The 13,304-nt window shown below is 36.8% G+C and overlaps 2 protein-coding genes across 8 annotated transcripts in view; one reads left to right on the forward strand and one right to left on the reverse strand.

Annotated features, from left to right (window-relative positions):
• LOC135291260 (trichohyalin-like) overlaps window positions 1-13,304 on the reverse strand; it is a 422,947-nt gene that overhangs the window by 242,471 nt on the left and 167,172 nt on the right. The window lies entirely within an intron of this gene.
• Window positions 1-13,304, forward strand: part of IFT74 (intraflagellar transport 74) — a 56,334-nt gene that overhangs the window by 29,659 nt on the left and 13,371 nt on the right. For 5 of the 7 annotated variants that reach the window (XM_064403506.1, XM_064403503.1, XM_064403504.1 and 2 more), the window contains 4 exons: window positions 233-396; window positions 991-1,116; window positions 3,488-3,548; window positions 5,194-5,878. In XM_064403506.1, the coding sequence (XP_064259576.1) occupies window positions 233-396; window positions 991-1,116; window positions 3,488-3,548; window positions 5,194-5,309 (467 nt within the window). In that variant the 3' untranslated portion in view covers window positions 5,310-5,878. Of the gene's footprint in view, window positions 1-232; window positions 397-990; window positions 1,117-3,487; window positions 3,568-5,193; window positions 5,879-7,440; window positions 9,896-13,304 lie in introns of those variants that run through there. The other 2 variants (XR_010352424.1, XM_064403505.1) reach the window with 2 other exon arrangements.

The raw sequence follows: 13,304 nt of genomic DNA on the forward strand, positions 1-13,304 counted from the left end.
TTATGGATTATAATACAGTAATTGTAGTGTATGACTTGTAGCATGGTTGTGAATAGCAATTTTTTTATTTCCTTTACATTAATATCTCCCATAAATATAAAAAATCAGAATTATTGGTTAAATATAGCAAATATTTATATTGGTTAAATATAGCATGAATCTTTATGAAATGGGCTGTGTATTTTGAAACAAAAAGTACTGTTAATTAGAGATTGTGTTTCTGGTGACCTAGAGAGTCAAAAACTGCAGCTGGACCTACAGAAGATGGAACTGTTGGAGGGCAAGATGGTTGGTGAACTGGCTTCTCTTAAAGACAAAATTGAACAGACAAAAGCAGAGTTGGAGATCTACAATAATTTGCCAGCTCTGAAAGCATCAGGAGAAGAAAAGAAAAAGGTAATCAAAGGGATGAAACAAAGTGTGTGCTTTTGAACAGCTGGTGGAGGGGAATCCAGTTTTGTGACTGACAGTCCTTCTGACAGCTGAAATACAGGATTGCACATCAGTGCAAATTCATCCAAATACTATTTTGCTTATATGTGTGACTTGTTAACTGGGTACATATAGCAGATATTCAGCTGGGTATCTTTTGATAGCCTGCCTCCTTCCACTAAATCTCCCCATTCTATTTTAGCAATTCAGCTAAACTCTTATGCAGTTTATGACTACCCATAGCTTTGAATTTAGCAATCTAACATGGAACACAAGTAAAAGAGAATTTCCTACAAATTCTTAATAACAGCATTCCCACTAGCACTCATACAGTACCGTCTAAGCATACAACTTGGTCATAATCATTGATTATTATTTTTAGGATAGAGCATGCAGTGCTAGAGAAAAGCAGATGAGTTCTTCATGTATATGCATGTAGTCTTGTTCTAAAAGGAAAAAAAGTAGCATCTTGAAAGATAAATTGAAGTTATGTGCCTGAAGCCTACATCAAATGAACTCATCCATTAATCAGTTTGTGCTGGGTTTTCTCCTAACTAGAAACTAGAGGATGACAAAGAAAAATTAACAAAACACAGTCGTGCTTTTAAGAAAATAATGGAGCTTTTGAATACAGAGTATGAGGCACTAAAGAAGGAGCTGCAAGAAAATGAGACCCATTCTCAGGTATAGATCAAGTTACATATTATCCCTTCAGTTGTTTATTTCTTGGTTTTGGTTTTCTCATATACATGAAGCATTGTACAGACAGAATCTGTTTACTCCTTCTCAGTGAGTTTTCCAAGTCATGTATTGTAGGTGTGTAACTGTATTTGCTGTTTTTAAACCAAAGGTAATATTATGCCAACAAATGGCTTGTAAGCTTTGGATTAATAGCAGAGATCTTTCTGAGCTAAAAGTTATGTGAATCCTTTGTTTAAATGTTTGTGTTAATCGTGCTCAGAACTCTCTACCTTCTGCCCTTCCTTTGCTTAAGTAGTTTGAGGACAAACCTAGAAAGAAACTTCAGGGACAAAGAAGGTCACTACTAATTAGCAAAGATCCCTCTTGCTTTTAAAGTCATGGTGATATTTTTTTTTCCTTTAAATCAGTGCTATTAATTCCATTTTCCTTTTTCCTATTTTGCTCCTTGCAGGCCACTGAAGTTTTAGGGTCTGTTCACATTTAAACAATTTTGGTATATATGTATGTTTACATTTCAAAAGTGAATCAGGAAAGAAGATGTTTATAACTTCTTGATAGGCTTCTGTTCTTTCATTATAAACACACATAAATTGCTGTCATTTTGGCAGCAGAACTTTACTGGTATATACGTTTGAATGCACAGAAGAAAAATAGATAACTTTAAAATAAAGTGGAAAGGGAAACTGATTTTTTTTATGCATTTCAATGTTTTTTATTGATTAAGGTTATTGAGATATTTGTCTTTTAGAACTGTTATTTTTTCTAATACAGTTAAAAGCTGAAGGTCATATTGTACATGTTTAAGTTGCACTTTCTTGTGAAATGAATGTTGTGGAGTAGATGAGAAGGCACAGCTCTGAGGCATATGTGTCCATTTGTAGCATAGGATTATTATAATCTTTCTAGGGTGATGATATAAATCCTCAAAGCTACATGCCAAAGTGTGGAAGACTTCGGATACTGTGAATCTTTTTTGCCAAGATCAAATTCTAGGGTAAATTAGAAATGCATGCCCAAGCAGGGTTAAGATACTTGCATAATGAGGCTAAACATATATATAAAGTAGTAGTTGTACAGAATTTCTTCAGTTCACTAAGCTATGGCAGTTCTATTTTTATGTGTGTGGAAAGGATTTGTTTCTTTTCTTTTTATGTCCTGAGTGTAAAAAAATGAGGGTGTATGTCTTATAATAATTGATTATTTGATATTCATGAAGCATTTTGATGTACAAATAGTGTTTATAAATGTGGAGGAGTTGGGCAATTTTGAAAGAGGTTGACTGGTCTTCAAGCAGTTACTATAAAAATACACTGAATCTTTCCTTTTCTGTGTGCAAGATAGTAAGTATTTCAGTTCCAGGCTCCTTTACTGGCTGTATTGTGTGCAGCAATGTCTACTAAGAAGACAATAATAATTCTAATTAGTCAGAAATACCTAGTCTTGGAAACAAATTATTGCCTTGTTTGCTGTGGACTGGTACACTAGATAACGGATTCTTTACTGTTAAGGCTTGAATTATACAGAAACTATTTTCATCTCTTCCAGCTTAAGGAAAGCTTTAAAGTAAAATACTGCAACATTTTCCTTATTTATTGCCCTAATTTCTACTTAATTTTAGTCTCAGAATGGTTTTCAGTTTTACTTTTAAAAATAACATCTTCATATCTTGAAATGCAGAACCTTGAACAGTAGCATCAGAAAAACAAATATAAAATTGTATTGTAAGGAAGCAGCCATCAATATAATGTCCACATTAGTTTCCTGTTGATGCTGAAAGTATTGAAGAAGTGCCAGCGCTGAACCCACACTCCTACAATCTTCTCGCTGCAGCTCTGTTCTTATCACAACTTCTGGCATCAGACAGGAAACTTAACTATGGAAGTAAGGAAGTTTCTTCTGTGTAGTGCAAAGTCCAAGACAGTGTCAGGAAATATTGTATCTTTGGTGATTTTAGATCTTACCGATTCTAAGAAGAGATCCATCTAAATGATATGAAGCATAATGAGAATTAGTATCTCCCTGAATTGTTCATCTTTTTACTTCTGACTTGCTGTTAACTTTCTTATATGACAAGTCTTGAATTCTCATCTGATTTTTTCATCTGTCACTGCAGTTGCATACAGTGCTTTTATTCAGATGGATTATGAAGTGCTAAGTTATATATGCAGGTTAATCATGAGCAGGTTTAAAAGCATTTTGCCATTGTTTCTCATTTCTGTGTTTTTTATGTGAAATAACATCGATCTTAACAGTTGATGAGTACAAGGTACTGATACAAAATTATTTGTGTAAAATATATGTGTAATTATTACCATTTTCATTTTTGGCTCTTTTTGTGTTTTTCTGTTTTCAGCTTACAAATTTGGAGAGGAAGTGGCAGCACCATGAGCAAAATAACTTTATGATGAAGGAGTGTATCCTTTTCTTTAAGAAGTAAGAGTCAAATTCACACACTGTATTAATTGAGGAAGAAGTCTGTTTCCTCCAGCAGAGTAACACAGGACGGAATGGCCTGCAAAAGACAGGGGAGGAGGGGAAAGGCAATCCTTTGCAAATATCTGGTTAGCTGATAGATATTATATATAGCAAAACTTGCATGTGTTCTCTGAAAGAGTTTTACGGGGTCCTAAAGCATAAGCTTTGCCTTGCAGTCTGGAATTTTTCCTTCTTTCTCAGGTTTGCTGCTAGGTTTCATATAAAGTTTATCTTCACATCTCTCCAGTCTTTATCTGATATTAATCTGCCAGTGTAGCATTGTTTGAAAACGTGCTGGGGTGGGGGAACTGTCTTGTAGCTCTCTCTTTATGGGATTCAAATTAACAAGTTGCATTCCAGTGATCATGTCAGCAAAGTCATTACTTGCTGATTTGCAAATGGTTTTCATAAGACAGTTTTTGAAATTAGGAAAAGCACTGAAGTTGTTTTAACTAAAATTCTTCTCATCTGGTACTATTTTTCTATTTTTCTCCTTAGTTATGATAGAGATCTCAATAGGACCAGGCTGTGCTTTTATTTTATATTATAGGGACAGTGAATTCACTGCAATAAAATTACTTCTTTAAAATTATTTAAGAAATAAATTGTTATTTTAAAACTCTGGAATCTCTAAGATACACAAAATCACTATTATGTCATTACAGTACAAATGTAATTGGTAAAGGTAACATCAAAACTAGACCCCACCATCTAGTGTAGTGTGTTGAACAATGAACATTCCTTCATGTCTCAGAAAATGGCATGGGGTTATATTTCAGGCAATTCTGTGTCACCCTAGCCATCACAGAAATAATACTGATGATGATAATAATTATTTAGTAATTAATGCATATACATATAGCTATATGTATACATATAATGTTATTTTCTGCAAATACCAAATATCCCATTTCTCAGATCTGCTAAGTGCTCTAGTTCTTAGAAAAATACCTGAAAAAAGTCTTGGACAGTGTAATATAGTTGGAGCCACCTCCTCTGTGAAGGAAGCTCTACTGGAATATCTTATTAAGGCAAGACTCCTAAGCACAATTTTTCTCAACAGAAAAGACTTTAAAACAAACCAAGAGAGAAAATTGATCAGCATACGAAAGTATCTCCTAACTTGGTACGAAATATTGCCTATCAAAGTGCAGACCCTTATACAGAGTACTTACATCCTGTTGGGCTACTGGAGAGGGGGTGCTTTCTTGGACTGGGACTTCTGTAGCTAGACTGTACATCTGTACATAACTGAATGCCTTGAAATGGTTTGGTTTGCAATGTAACAATAGGCAGAGTCCTTCATGAGGGACTTATTGCATATATATAGATATAAATATAGATATAGATACATGAACAAAAGTGACTTAGGCATGTAATCACTTCCTTTTTCTAAAGTGCTTGTCGTGAGATGGCAGCTAGTAAATAAGTGTAAATCTTTTATCCCCAGTCTGAGTTTTTTCCACTATTTTCATCCCTTGACAGTTTTCACAGAGGGAAATGTATGGTGTTGTGGTTCCCTTGTGGTCTGTGATTATGGTCATATTTATACTGGCATTTCGTTTCCTTAATTATTTTAATCAGTCATAGCAACAAAAAGTCAGGAGAGTGACTACCAGCCAATAATGAAGAATTCGAGAAAGCTGGTCAAAGAATACAACAAAGCCCTCATAGAAGCTTTACAGAACACCAAGAACTGAACCCAGGCATTTCCTTCCTGCAAGAAGGGACCACAATGAGAGATGTGCAAAGGCCGTGTGGAAAGCTGGACTACTGAGATAATTTATTCACCTCTAGGGTGACAGATATTCTTAAAACTGTTTTCCCAGGTTTTTAGAAGTTGCAGGTTTCAATACTATCCCTCCTTTTGCATTGTTTAAAATTTTTAGAAACATCTGAATTTTAGAAACAAAAAGGAAATACTGCCCAATGTGTTGCTGAGGCCCATAGTTGAATTGCATCTCAAATGTGAAATTTTAGTCTGCCTTATATGCAGAATTTCTAATTGCCTTGTAGTCCTACTTCTGCCAGAGAGAACAGGACTGCTTGACAGGCTATCATAAGCCTGTCTTAAAATATCTTAAAATTATCTTAAAATAAGTGCATAATAAGATGAATGGTAATATCAAAATACCATACCTATATATATAGCAATTTATACCAAGTAAGGAAAGCATCTTAGGATGACAAGCGTCTTTTAAAGTCAAAATTGCTTCATAGTGTAAGATCTTAAAATAAAAGCAAATGCCAGCAAATTTCCATTTCCTAATGGAGAATTATCTTTGTTATTTTTTAAGATGTAATTTTAAAGAGCAAACTGATAAAATGTAGTGAAATATAGCTAGCTGATTTTGTGTGGAGCATTTTACTGCTGTAGTATTCACCAGTAAAGGAAATAGCAGAGAAATTTATTTGTATTTTCTGCAATGCTTTTTCCCCTCCAGTTTCAAGCAGCAGTGTCACATGAAACCTCTGACAAAAATCCACAAGGAAGAATTTCAACATAGAACATAACTTTGTTATATAGAAAATAACAATGTGCTTTATGATACAGAAATTTCAGAAAATGTTTAGATTTTTTAAAATTTCCATTTATATATTTGTCTCACATTCTACACGTAATGTATTTTATAAATTGCTTGTTGATCATTTCTTTCACCTGGTATATTTTAATCTAGTCCTGATCAAATAGAAAAAGCACAGTTGACTATAGATAGAAATCTTAGTTGAACAGTAAACTAGTCTTACAGAAAGAACTGCAAAAAAGCAGTGGGGTCTGGATTTATAGTTTTTCTACTCACTTAGAAAAGTTTTCCAGAAAAGAGGTAGTCTATGCACCTCACTTCATGAAACTGGAGTAGAGAAATTATTAGGAAATGTTCTGAGTCCATTAAAATAGTTCTGTATTTTAGTCACTAAAATTCCTCAAATCTGTGATTGTCTTTTTGAGTATTAAAAAAAAATCTGTAAGCTAAAAATGTTGAAGATTTGTGCAGAAAGCACTGTGTTTGCTAATTCAGCACACTGAATGGTGTTGCTCTATATGTTTAGAATATTTAGAGATAATGGAACGGGATTTCTATAAACTAAGGACTGTTATCTAGGGGAAATTCCCACTAAAGTCTCTTCCTTCCTGTCAGAGTTTCAGCTATTCCAGAGAAAGCCCATTATTTGCAGAGATAAAGTTGAAGTCTAATATTCTCACCAATCAAACCATCAGCCAGAGAGATCACCTCCTGAATTCCACTTTTGCTAGAATAACATATTGCAATGAACAATGGAAAAAAAGCTGCAGACTGAATAAACAGACTGCTTTGACTTTGCTTTTTCTCAGGGCAGGGGAAGGGTTTGTTCCTTGCTAGTGATTCTGTAAGATAGCATCGTAAAGCTTACAGGTTTTTGCTGTGCTCCCAGGAGACGCCTGTCATGAAATCCCTTTCTCCAGCATGCTGTTTTGTTCCTTGTTCTACTGAAGGATCTTCAGATAACCTGTTTCTGTGTAAGAATCTCATCACTCATTCTATTAACAATTCACCCTTATGGTCCTTGAGAGCAGTCATAGTACCCATGGCTGGAAAGAACTGTATCGATTTGGAGTGGTAGGCTGTGCAGCAACTGTTTCATCTACCTCTGGAAGATTATTAAGTCACTCCTAGTAGTGAGCTGAGTACCCTTATGTAGTTCCTCAAGTGCAGTGAAAATCACCTTTTTTAACTCCTTATATATATACTTTTTTTAGTATGGTTTAAGTACTGGACAATGTTTTTTCACTGAAGCTCCTATGTGTACATCAGGATGCTAATTCAGTAACACAAGTCTCTCTCTACCCAGGCAATCTTTTACTCATTTTATGCTATGACATCAGACTGAGAGGACATGAATTAACTGTCAGCATCTGCATAGTGGAGATATTTAAAATCTCTTCTCTCAGCAGGGCTGAGTAAGTATCACCTCCCTCATCTTGCCTGCCAATGCTCTTCCTAGCTTGTCCCAGAATACTGCTGGCCTGTTTTGCTGTGCATTGTTGGCTATTGGTCACCTTGGTGTACACCAGGAAGAGCCTCAATATGCTTCTCAGTAAAGCAGGTTTCCAGCCACTCAGCCCTCAGTGTGCATGGATGCCTGGATTGTTCCTCTGCTGGAGCAGGACTGTGTATGTATCTGTGTGGAATTCCAGTGTGTGGAACTTCATGACATTCTTGGCTGCCAACTTCACCTGTTTAGATCCCTCTGAACAGCACTACACCCATTTGGTGTATCAGCCACTCGTCCCAGCTTTGTGTCATCTGCAAGCTTCCTGAGGGTGATCTCTGACCCATCATCCAGGTTAAAAGTGAAAAGGTTAAACTACATTGCCCTCATATCCATGGCTGTGGTATTCCACTACTGGCTGGCCTCCAACTGGACTTCAGGCCACTTACCACACAGTGAGCCCCAAGCCTGCTTATCAGGTTGGGTAAGCATAATTTCTGCTTCATAAGTCTGTGCTCTCTTCTCATGATCAACTTCCCATCCTTTATGTGTCTGGAAATCATATCCAGCCTTAGTTGCTTCACAACTTTCTCAGAGATTGAGATGAGGCTGACCAGTCTGTAATTGGACAGATCACTCTTCTTGCTCTCCTGAAGGTAGGAACGACACATTCTAGCCTTCAATAGTCAGAAGCCTCTCCCTTACCATCATAAAATAAAAAAGGTACTCAGGAATGACCTTGCAATGCCTTAAGTCAGCTACTTCTCTACACATGTGGGTACATCTCAACAAGCTCCATGTAATTACGTATATGCAGTTTGTTAAAAGTTCCCTTACCTAGTCCCCCTTCAGTAAGATGCCACTGAGGCATTAGGATACCAGGTTTGACAATTACTGTCACTTCCACATCCCACTTCAATGGCACGCTGTATGAAAAGAAGCATTTCAATTTCAAAGCTTTCGATCAAAGTATCTGTTGCTGCCATGCTATTTGTGCTTGAGGACAAGCACAGGAATTACTGTTGTTGTTCCCAGCTCGTGATGGCATGACAGTACACCAACCTCATTCCCATATATACAGGGATATCATCATATCTCCAAGCAAATTGTATTTTTGCTGCAAGCAAAAGTTAATTCTCTTGCTGGTCTTCTGCTTCGTCTTGCCTTCATTATTTTTCACGGTGATTTTAAAAATAAGTTTATTTTTAAATTTTTCTTAGCTTAGAAGACAACAGTGCAATATTCCTGTGAGCAATTCCAGACAGGCAGAACACTGAGAGTTCTTTTTGCCTGACAACTTTAGTTAATGGCTCTTAGTGCTAGTATGTGCTGTTTCACAATTGTAGGGACATGTTTCTAAGATGAAGTGTTTGTAAATTCCTTCTGTACACTTCTGTTTTCCTGCTGCAAGCATAAAACAAAAATACAAAGCATAATGCAGCCCTTATGAAGAGGTGCAAGCCATTAGAATGTCTTAGTTTGAGGAGAAAGGGATTAAGGCTTACTTTGTAACTGTTCTTAAAGTATCTGCTTTGAGTGAGCTCCTTTGAAATGTTTCTCATGGTGATAATGGGTGTGGCGGATGTAGCAATTGGAGTGAAAACCGTTCAGATTTTGAAAGTGGTTCCAAAATTGGAGCTCACTTGAACGCCTGCATGGTGTGAATAGTAGCTGAGCACCAAATGATACACGTCTTGTATGTGCAGAGCAAGGCTCTAAAATGCAGGTCAATGATTCAGAAGGGAACTGCATTCCTCCCAAACAAAATAGTTGTCATCTTTTTCTTTTTGAATAAAGAGGAAGGAAGCCTTTAAGCACTCACTGCAACAGAGATAATCTGAATTCAAATCCCAGCTTTGATCAATCATTTGTTGTGATTGACAGAATCTTGGAGCAATGGAAGAAATGTTTTGCCCTGACTTGTTCTCAACACTTAGAGGTCCTCCTTTAAGGAAGGAGGACTAACTGGACAATATGCCAAATGTGTGAGATGGGAGTCAATGTTCCACATTAAAAAAAAAAAAAAAAAAATAAAAGAAAAAAAAAAAAAGAGAGAAAGAGCCAGAAATGTAAAATTATCCACTCTTGTTTCCTCTTGTATAGCTAATTCCTTGAAAGTAACATTAATTTAAAGTGACTGAACTTGATTCACTGAGCACTGGTATCTTTGTATCAGGCTCAAGATTTCTGCTGTGCAGCAAAGGATGAGTAAGGTGCAAGACCTCTGTCTCCAACATACAACTCAAGTTTGCCCATAAGTACTTGTGATGTAAGGGGGACTTCGCACTTCTTACAATTAAGAATAAAAATAGAATAGTGACTATAGTAGAAATATAACTTGCATCAGTGACTTTAACAGTTATTCATGAGAGACAAAATTCTAAATGAAGCTTCCAGATTTCCAAGATTTCTGCAAGATTGCCAATCCCAAATTTGGAAGAAGAGGCAGGTGGACAGCAAATTTATCACTAATTTGTACTTGTTTAAAATCACCATTAAAAAGCACCATCGAATCCTACTAACAGTGTGATAGTAAGTCAGTGGAAGGTCAGTAGGTCCTGCAAACAGGGTATTAAGGATGAATTTTTGTAACCCTAATGGCTGAGTGCACTACCCCTGAGTTGCCATGACCCATTTCCTGGTCCTTGGAAACAATAGTCCGATCTTCAATGCTCACATGCATTAAGAGGCTTATGAAATTAATCTTTATTCCTCCAGATGGAAAAAATATTAAATTTGCCTTGTTCATGCTCTTTTACTTTAAGCAGTAACAGTATTATTACTGCGCATCATTTGGGGAGATTTAATATCAGTATCTTAAAGATATTTGGATATACAATTGTTGCCATTAAACATTGATACACAGACTCATTTGTACTTCAAAATGTGTTGTAAGAAGTTACAATGAAAGTAGTAGACCAGAGAAGCAAAATTTTTTTGTCCTTCTGCTGACAACAGCCAGGCCATTCTAAAACATACATTAAGCATTTTTCAGAAGAATACAAGTGACTTGCAAAGTCGAAATTTTCAGAGCACAGATGTTAGACAAATGGCCTAATGTTCTTCAAAGTGACTTTACTGATACAGAAGTTCTAAAGTATTCCTGTGGTTTTTCATCAGCTGAGCTTTCCCTTTGAAAGAAACCTGAAATTCCCATCAGGTGCTGTGTTTAATTCCATTTAGTAGATTCCCTTTCATTTCAGCATCATGAAAACAGGGAAAAAAGCTCCCTTTGGCTAAGGCTATTCTGTGTACTGCTCAGTACTCAGCCATTTTCCAGGCTATGTTCTCCAAGATAAACTTTTTAGAAAAGAAAACAAAAATGCTGAGAAAAAAAAAGTGGATCATAGCTATGTTTACAACCCTGAATTGCCTTCTAAATGTGCCTATGCAGGAGAAGCATTAAAAAACATAAAGAAACTGCACCTCCTCAGAATGAGGTGTAGCAAAAAACACTGTTACCTTTTCTACTTCACCTTTAAGTTTCTCAGAACCACCCATTTCAATAGCACTATTCCTCCATATTGTTCTGTCTATGTTTGCATGACGTACCCCAGAAACCTTTACCCTCCGTCCATCTACCTCTGCCACTGCAGTGGTAGGGCAGTGCTCATCTTGAGTGCTTGCACCAGCAGCTGCACATGTCATCTCCCTGGCCTCCTGGCTGCTACCTCTAACTTCCAGGTGGTCCCAGATAGATGGCTTGGGGGCTACAGATGGCCTCAGTGGCATAGGCTGTGTTGCAGAGGAGAACATGATCTGTTTGAGAAATTAAGCTTAAAGCCCATAATTTATGTATCTTTGTTTCACATTAGCTGACTGTGATGAGTAATAATTCCTAAAGTTCTTTTACTGCCTCCTAATAACACATATTAACATCATGTCAAGGCCAAAGTAATGGCTTGGTTCCAAAAAATAGAATACAACCAGACACTGCAAGAGGATATGTGATTTCTGCTAACACATCTACCTGACTAAAGAAGTATAGTGGCATTGTTTCTTTTTCCTCTTCACATATTTCCATGTGGTACAGCATGTATGAATGGGTTGTCCTTGAGACAATTTGCTGCTTATCTAAGGAGGAAAGCCTGATGTCAGGAGTTCAGGGCACTTGGCATATGATAAAATTAGCCTTCAGCAAAGAGAGTTATGAAAAGCCATGTTTAATGCTAGGGTTATATTTACATGTTGGAAGACAATTTGTTTCCCTGCTGCAACTAATTTGAATTTGTGCATGCCATTGTGTCAGGGGTTAAGATGTGAATATGTTTGAATCAGCAGTTAACAACCAAAAAAACGGCTGTTTTAGAGGGGAACTCTTTTGAAACTTTTGGAGTCTTTCCTAGTAACTTTAGAAAATATGATAATGTGGCCTAAGGGGCCAAAATGCAGTTACATACCTGCCTGAGGGTGTAGCAAGGATGCTCATTGGACAGCCTGGTAGTCAACAGCCCCAGATGGAATAAAAGTTAGACTAAGTCAGTAGCATATTTTATTCCTTGTGCCATCCTTGCTTTTAGCCCAGTTCCTTTTACTGACCTTCTGGTTTTGCCAAAGGCTATTTGGAATTCTTCAATTCATTAATAGTGAGTGCAGGCTGAGACTCAGTATCCCCATTACGTAAGTACTGTCTCTTTGGTGGTAGGGACAGACAATCACCAATCAGAGGGTGATCAGATCATACAGGTTTTAGTTCATGGGACACAAAATTGGTATGACCTACCTTAAAAAATACATTCTATTCGCATGAATTAATTTCATTCTCATTAAATATAAGGATGAAAATATGAAAGATAGACCTAGCAGATACTTAAGGTTGAGTGAGGGTAAGTCAGAATATTGAAATCCTTTAAATTCTGCAGCAGAAGTTTATAATGTGATTCATTTTGACTTCAGTGGGAGTATTTAAACTGTGGCACTTAAAAGCTTTCCAAATAGAAACAGACCTAAGCGGAGTACATTGTTGTTGGCTGAATTATAGATGCTATTCTCTATTTCTTCAAAAATGAAATTTTGTAAAGAAACAGATATCAAATACACAGTCCTGCTGATGCTAGTACCCTAAACAAATTCTGACTTGGGTTTGTACGTATCTCCTCTCTTCTGGCTTCAGCAGGCCTTTGCAACCTTCCCGAATTTGTGGAATGATGCATATTCAGGCTCTCCACTCTGTCCTGGAGATAAATAACTACCTTGTCATCATGGCAGATGAAATGATCAGTAACACAAGTTGGTTCTTCAAAAAAGAGTTAACAGCTCACCTGGCCCATTTTTCATACTGCAAAATCAGTATCAGGAGTGGTGCTTTGTATTTAGGTGTATTTCAAATGGATACATTATGCATTTCTCCTCAGCAGGAGGACCTCTTTACAGCAGAAAAGTGAGATTTAAGTGAAAACTTTAGAAACTCCTCTAAATTTAGAAAAGCAGTCTGAAGAACCACAGTCTTGACTGCAGTTACTTAACTCCCCTCTCCTTCCTCCCTGCTCCCCATCCTTCAACAAATCAAAAGACATTAAAAATAGTCGAGGGTTGGCCAACTTGTAAACAGGTTAAATGAATGACAAAACAGTTATCCACTAGATAGGAAGTATGATAATATTTAGTGTCTGCTAATACAGTAAGTATTCTGGTATTGGAGAGATTGCTGCTTGCAGACTTGTAAAAGCTAAGGTGCAATTGGAAAGGGATAATCACTGCTACTTCATGTCTAGGCGTAGAAA

Source organism: Passer domesticus, chromosome Z (genome assembly GCF_036417665.1).
Source record: "Passer domesticus isolate bPasDom1 chromosome Z, bPasDom1.hap1, whole genome shotgun sequence".
Classification (NCBI taxonomy): Eukaryota; Metazoa; Chordata; class Aves; order Passeriformes; family Passeridae; genus Passer; species Passer domesticus.